This window comes from Sinocyclocheilus anshuiensis, unplaced genomic scaffold, assembly GCF_001515605.1.
Source record: "Sinocyclocheilus anshuiensis isolate Anshui unplaced genomic scaffold, SAMN03320099.WGS_v1.1 scaffold454, whole genome shotgun sequence".
NCBI classification, from domain to species: Eukaryota; Metazoa; Chordata; class Actinopteri; order Cypriniformes; family Cyprinidae; genus Sinocyclocheilus; species Sinocyclocheilus anshuiensis.
The window spans coordinates 2,624,928-2,632,800 of NW_015548217.1; the positions used below are offsets into that span (position 1 = coordinate 2,624,928).

Here is a 7,873-nt window from a genome sequence, read left to right on the forward strand (position 1 = left end):
TGATGCACAGGGGTACCCAGCGGGGTGGGCAGGGGAGAGCCCTGAGGGGTGACCTGAGACATGGGATACAAGCTTTTAGTCACCGACTTCAGCACCGCAGATGGAGAAGGAAAGAAGAGGAAACGGGGAATGGCCGACAGGAGGGGGGAAGGGGAGGGAGAGCGGGAGGAGGAGGAGGGTAAGGGGAGGGACTTCATGGACTGGAGTTGGGGGCGTTCGGGTGCGGTTTTAGATGGAAGTGTCTGCGTTTTGGGTTCATGCGATCGGTTGGGACGAGCAGCGGTGCTGCCGCTTCCCGCTTTGGTGGCGGCAACTACCTCCGGCTCGCTGAAGGTAAAGACAGGGCTCTGATGGGATAAGGAGGAGGAGGAGGAGAAGCGGGGTGGAAGAGTGAAGGCCGTGGCAGATGGAGAGAGAAACAGGAGTGAAAATGAGCAATGGCAGGTGATACGGCTTTAGTGCACAGTGATGGTGTACAGGGACGTGTGTGTGTGTGTCTAAAGTATACTTCAGTTTTTACACGTACATGAGGGTTCGTGTACAGTGCGCATGACGCACATTTTTTCACCAGAAGAGTACACGCGTACTGTATGCGCACCACCCGATTTTTGTAACCATGCATACTTTGTACGCATAGGTTACACATGCGCATTGAATTTGTTTTGCATTAATCAGTTGTTCCACAAGGTGGCAACACTGTCCCGGGCCATTGTTTCACAGTAGAGAGTGAAACTAAAAATGCACATTAAACATGCAAAGCTGCTGCATTTACTTTAAACTGTGCCACTCTGAGACACTAAAAACACCTGATCATGAGCCGCTTGCGTGTAAATGAACACAGTGCTGTGTTTCACTCTTAAGCACGCAGCACAACAGACTACGCACTTATTTAAAATACACACTGTGGTGCGCGTCAACTCGCTGTCAGAGAGAAGACAGAGTAAGAAAGTGCAACTGGTACTGATGTATCAATACTGGAGGAAAATTAGTATTCAAGTATTCTGTATCAATAAAAAAAAAATCGATATTTTTGACAACACTGCTGCCGAGAGACTCATTTTTGGATGAACTATCTCTTTAGTAGAGAAAAAAGTTTGGCAGACAGGTACTTACCCTGGGACTACTTAGAGGACTAGATGAGAGGCCCGTTGATGCTCCGCTTACAGATTGAGATCTATACAAGAGTGTGGAAGACAAGAATCAGTAGTGCTAAATTCCAAAGTTCCATATATGCATGAAAATGTGAATGCGACTGCATGCGTACCTTTGGCTGTGCGTGGAGGTGTCCAGCGCTCTGCGTGGGTGTGTGGGAGAGCCCTGCTCCGTCACACTCAGCACCTCCAGACTCTTCCTCTCTGGCCGGCAGCGGCCGTGACGCGTCAACATGGGTGAGTCTACACGCTTCCGTGGAGGGTCTACTTTATATAGAAATACAAAACACAGAGTTTACAGAGCGGTGTGCCTGTAGCTCAAAACAGTAGAGTATAGCACTAGCAACAGCAAGGTCATGCGTTCAGTTACCAGGGAATGCACAAAATCTATACACTCTTAAAAATAAAGGTTCCAAAAGGCGGGTTTTGCAGCGAATGCCATAGAAGAACCATTCTCGGTTTCCCAAAGAACCTTTCAGTAAACAGTTTTTTACTTAATATTTAAAAAATTGGAAGAAACTTTTTCCACTATAAAGAAGCTTTTGTGGAATGCAAAGATTCCATGAATGTTAAAGGTTGTTCATGGAATCAGATGCTATAAAAGAACCTTTATTTTTAAGAGTGTACAATGAATGAAATGCAGATCAAAATTGCATTGTAAGTAAAATGTTAACAAACATATGAACAGTATAAACATGTATTTTCATTTCAAAATGAAATGAATTTTTGTAAGTTCACAAAAATCAAGAATGAAAAATGTTATTATAAAATAAACATAAACAGAGCTGTGTAACTTTTTATGTTTGACATTGAATGTGCTGCAATGTCAAGAACTGACATATTTTATGTGCACTTTGCATTCTTGATGTTAAAGCAACACTCCACTATTTTTGAAAATAGGCTCATTTTCCAACTCCCCTAGAGTTAAACAGTTGAGTTTTACCGTTTTCGAATCCATTCAGTCGATCTCCGGAAGTTTTAAATAGGAGAAATATAGAAACTCTTTGGTAATTTTTGAACGAGATGCTAACGGTCTAATCGGATTCAATTATCTATGCTAAGCTACAGCTAAAAGTGCTACGCCAGACCCGGAGATCGGCTGAATGGATTCGAAAACGGTAAAACTCAACTGTTTAACTCTAGGGGAGTTGGAAAATGAGCCTATCTTCAAAAATAGTGGAGTGTTCCTTTAAAGGGATAGGCCACCCAAAAAATGAAATATCATTTACTCAGCCTCATGTTATTCCAAACTTGTATGATTGACTTTTCTGTGCAGAACACAAAATAAGATATTTTGAAAAATGTTACCGAAACGTTTCAGTTCCCAATGACTTTTTGTCCTTATAATGAAAGTCAATAGGAACAGAAACTGTTTGGTTACCAACATTCTCCAAAATATCTTCTTTAATGGTCCAGAAACAAAAGAAATGCATACAAGTTTGGAATGACAGAGGGTGAGTAAATGACAGCATTTTTATTTTTGGGTGCTCTATCACTTTAACATTTCACACCTGACCTGCATTCCGCAAAATGCAGTCATTTGCTTTGGATAAAAGTGTCTGGCAAATGTATAAATGTAATACACATGGTTTAACATGAGTGAGTAACTTCAAATTCTTCCTCTGCTAATTTGTATAAACTGTGCTTTATTTAACTGTGTTCATGAAAAAGACACATACCAATGTCATTTCTGGGAGGAAGATCCTCATCCTCATAGCTAGGATAGCGCTCTTTGTGGTCCAACAGGAGATAATAGATCATCTTCTCCTGGTTATCTCTGAGGAAAAAAGCGAGAGATAGAAGAGAGAAAAACAATGTTAACCCTATGTATGCCAATTTTTAAGGCCTCTAAATTATCAACATGAGCAAAACCTTGCTGAAAAACCTGTTGTACACAATTTACTACATGTCTTCTGTAATCTGATTGATAAATCATACTTTTTCAAAGCAAGTAAAAGGGGTTTTGTACAATTGTAAAAATGCAATGTATGTAAAAAAATTTTTTTTTTTCGTTTTTAGAAGGTTCAATACACTGTTCCGTTTTAAAAAACAAAAACAAACAATCAAATCGGACTATTATATCGTACGTCAGGCTTGACAGGGTTAAAGATTAACTCGATTTTTATGAAGCAAAAAATGCTGATGTTACACTCACTCTTCACACTGCAGATCTTGGGCCAGTTTAACCCGATCCCTGAAACAGCCTAGAGAATACATGCTGTCCAGCACATCTGGGTCCAGCTCTGTCAGAGACATGATCCGTCCCATGCACACGCGCCTCGGAGGCGGCTGCTCCGGACACGTCTCATTGCGTCCAGCTCTTCATCACACACAAACAAACGCACATACCAATGTGAACTGCTTGCACAAATCATCTGCAATTTGGGCTGCTATTAAAGACGCAAGATGAAATCATTTCATATCGTTTCAATACAAACAGAGATTTCTTCATGAAATTCATCCATAAATACACATAATACACTTTCACTGAATCGCTGTAGATTGATTACAGTGATAAGAGAGAATATAAATAATCAATACTTACTGATACCAGGCATGTTTCTGGATGGCCTCTAGCTGCAGAAGGACAAGAGATGGTGTATTTAATAAAGTCTGTTCACAGGCAGATGGCGAATCAACTGCTGCACAAAATGATTCACTGTTATAAAGGTTTTCAAAACACGTACACTACTGATCAAAATGGTGTAAATGCAATATGAACTCAGCCCAAACATGCATACAGACACCTTTTATTAAATGTAATCTACAAATCATTAAATTCCCTTTAATGGCATGATGTAACAAAGCTTAGTTTGGTGGTATTACGTGACTTGGCCAGTTTAATACCCGCTTCAAACCATTGAATCGAAATAAATGATTGCTGTTCTTTTGAACTTTGTATTCAAAATCCTGAACAAAAATCATCACGGTTTACACAAACATTTTAAGCAGCAACTCTTTTCAACATTGATAATAATCAGAAATGTTTCTTATGCAGCAAATCAGCATATTAGAATGATTTCTGAAGGATCATGTGGCACTGTGACATCATGCTGAAAATTCAGCTTTGCATCACAAGAATAAATTTGATTTTAAAACAAAAATTTTTTTAAACAAAAAATTTAAAAGTTCTCAATTCAGACTCAAAATATCTCAAAATTGCAAGATATAAACTCAGAATTATGAGATATAAATGCAAAAATGTGAGATATAGACTCGCAATTCTGAGAAGAAAAGTTTGAATTGTTGAATAAAAACTCACAATTGCTAGAAAACAGTCAGATTTGTGAGATAAAATGTCACAGTTACCTTTTTTATGTTTTATTTTGTGTCAAAAACAAACAAACAAACAAAAAATAATTCTGAGATTTAAATGCAGAATTCATTTGTAAACTCAATATGTAAACTCAAAATTCTGAGAAATAAACTTAAATTGCGAGATAATCTTGGTAATCTTGAAATCGCGAGAAAGAAAGGGGAAAAAAGTCTGAACTGTGAGATAAAAAGTCACAATTAACTTTTTAACTTTTTTTATTCCATGGTAGAAACTGGCTTCCTCAGAAAACAGTTAGTTTAAATTGTAATAATATTTCACAATATTGCTGTTTTTTCTGTATTTCGATCAACTATAGGCAGCCTTGGTGGACATAAGAGACTATATTCAAAAATATAAAAAAATGTACCAACCCTAAACCTTTGTAGTAATAAACATAGACCTAAATCCATAAAACAGATATTAAGTCAATTAAACTTTGACATGTTTATAGCCAACTAACCACCACAGTAAAGAGGGCCTGAAGGCAAGAAGCCACAGTACATATGTACAAATTATCCATCTAGGATCATCCATTTGCAACATTTTGCTTTGCATTTGCAACAAGCGTTTGCTTCTGCATTTCTATACTTGTGTAGAGTATGTTTCTCACCACATCCAAGCAAACCAATGAGAAAGCTTAATCACAGTACTCCCTCACCATGAGTCTTTTTTCAGGGTTGACCTCGATCATGCCCCGCAGCAGAGCCTGGCAGTCGGGTGGGATGAAATGGGGCATGTGGAACACTCCACTCTTCACCTTCTCTAGCAGCTGCCGCAGGTTATCATGGTCGAAGGGCAGCGCGCCCTGAGGACAGCGGACAGAAAGCCCCAGATACAAAGACGCAGATGGTAGTGACATGCAAGGAGCGTTTCAGTTATTTGCTTAACAGCCTGTGAGCTAAAAATGAGTAGTAAGTGATAAGTGGGGGAATGTAACATGCTCTCCGACAAGCTGAGAGAAACAGAGGGAGCTGAAGCGATTTCCTCACCACTAGCAGAGCGAAGAGAATGACTCCACAGCTCCATACATCAGCCCGTCGGCCGTCATATTTCTCACCCTGCAGAAGAAACCAAAGGTAGTAGTAAGGTCAATGGTTCACTTTCAGACAGAATGATGCTCTAAAACATACAGGTTACTTTTTAGATCTATACACCTACCCTGATAACCTCTGGACATGCATAATGAGGAGATCTGCAAATAGTTTGGGAAAACAGAATATGGATGGGTGTGAGAAAGTATAGCCTGTTTAAAATAACATCGCTGTTTCATTTACAAACAACTCTTTGGCATTTATTTAAATCTGGGTCAAATTTAGGCGAAAATGCAAAAGCACACCCCTGAGCTTAAGAGGTTAAATGAAACTGAAAATATAATGAAACAATAAGGAATAGGAAGCTGTAGTAAGTTGTGTATAATTATGTTGGCTTGAAAAGCCAGTACTGATCTATTATTCAAGCTTCTTCTTCTTCTAAGACTAAATTGTTAAAAATTAATGTAGCCTTCGAGCTTTAACCTCCAAATTCGGCACAGATCTTCAGGATGTTTCATCTCAGTGTGCTAAAACATACTAGGAACGAGCTAAAAATGCTAGGACATGCTAAAACATGTTAGCAACATGTTAAAACGGGCTAGCGTCATGTTAAAAATGTTAGCAATCCCTAAAACAGTGCTAAAACATTCTAGCTGTTAGGAGGGCATGCTAAAACTGGCTAGTTAAGTGCTAAAACATGCTAGAAGCATGCACATGCTAAAACATGCTAGCTATGTGCTGAAACATGCTAGCAACAAGATAAGATGTGCTGGAAATTAGATGAAACATGGTAGAAATGTAAATATGCAAACATGCTAGCAATATCATGCTAGCTTCGTGCTAAAATGTTAACAGCACCTAACAAAATGTTAAAACTAACAAGATGATAAAACATGCTAGAACATGTTATATGCTAGCAACTAGGGTTGCAAAGGGGTGGAAAATTTCCGGTAAATTTCCGGAAACTTTCCAAAAATCCCTGGAATATTCCAAAAAATCCTGGAAAGTTTTCAAAATTTCTGGAATATTTCCTAAATTTACTGGAAATTTTCCACCTTTTTGCAACCCTACTAGCAACATGATAAAACCTGCTAGCTAATTGCTAAAACATGCTAGCAGAATGTTAAAACATGCTAGTCACATATTAAAACATGCTAGCAACCAGCTAAAATGTGCTAGCAATGTGATGAAACATCAAAGCAAATAGTAATGTATAAAAAGCTAGCAACATGTTAAAGCTGGATGGCTTCAGGTTACAAATGTTAGGAAAGCCCAATACAATGTGAAAATATGCTAGCAGTGCTAAAACATGTTGAGACATGCTAAAACATGCTAGCTAAGTGCTAAAACATGCTAGGACATTTAACCCTACTAGCTACGTACTAAAACATGCTAGCAACAATATAAAATGTGTTAGTAATGGGATGAAACATGGTAGAAACATGTTAGCAACATAATAAAACATAATGCTAGCATCATGCTAAACAACACCTATAGGCCTAATGTTAAAACTAAGGTGATAAATCATGCTTGAACATGCCATAATGTCCTAGCAACATGCTAAAGCCTGCTAACTAAGTGCAAAATCATGCAAGCAGCATGCTAAAACATCCTAAGTGCTAAAACTTGCAACAATGTAAAATGTGCTAGCAAAGTTATGAAACATGGTAACAATATATAAAAACATGCAAAAAAAATCCTAGCAACATACTAAATCATGCTAGAAACAAAGTAAAACATGCTAGCTTCATGATAAATGTTAACAACATCTATGTTAAAACTAACAAGGTGACAAAACATGCTTAAACCATGCTAGTAACATTCTAGCGATGTGATAAAACATGTTAACAGTAAATAGTAAATACAGTAGAAAATTTGAAGGGGTCATGAACTGCCTTTGTTTTTTATTTTGTAGTGTTTTCGGAGGTCCACTTTTTGCATCAAATTTTAGAATAGGCTATTTTCTGTCCTGTTTTTTAACTCCCCTCATGAGAACGCTCTGTTTGAATAGGCATGATGGATTGTAGACTTGGAAGTAAATGCCACTGCTGTGATTGGCTAACAGTTGTGTATGTCTGAAAGCCTTTGTCCTTCACAGATGGACGCTGCAGTGATTTAGGTTTAAAATGCATAAATACTCAGCACATGTCAAACCAAATCTGTTTAAAAGACAAAGCAATAATAATGATCACGTAATAAAAACAGTTACTCACGATGTTGTCATAATGTTGCGACATTATCCAATATTCGGCACAGCATCATCTTTTAGTTTCAATCTTTTGAAAATCCCATGTCAAATTGTGTCTTGTTTGTAAACGAATCCACGGTAAACTGAAGTGAACAAAGGACCGAGTTCTAAAAATAAAGTTCATCCA

At 38.1% G+C, this 7,873-nt stretch overlaps 1 protein-coding gene across 1 annotated transcript in view; it reads right to left on the reverse strand.

Annotated features, from left to right (window-relative positions):
• Positions 1-7,873, reverse strand: part of LOC107654020 (serine/threonine-protein kinase BRSK1-like) — a 22,657-nt gene that overhangs the window by 7,779 nt on the left and 7,005 nt on the right. The window contains exons 6-14 of the mRNA XM_016440902.1: positions 5,626-5,659; positions 5,457-5,525; positions 5,126-5,272; positions 3,697-3,728; positions 3,307-3,471; positions 2,831-2,928; positions 1,265-1,415; positions 1,114-1,174; positions 3-347 (exon numbers count right to left, since the gene is read on the reverse strand). Coding sequence (XP_016296388.1) covers positions 3-347; positions 1,114-1,174; positions 1,265-1,415; positions 2,831-2,928; positions 3,307-3,471; positions 3,697-3,728; positions 5,126-5,272; positions 5,457-5,525; positions 5,626-5,659 — 1,102 coding nt within the window. The remainder of the gene's footprint in view (positions 1-2; positions 348-1,113; positions 1,175-1,264; positions 1,416-2,830; positions 2,929-3,306; positions 3,472-3,696; positions 3,729-5,125; positions 5,273-5,456; positions 5,526-5,625; positions 5,660-7,873) is intronic.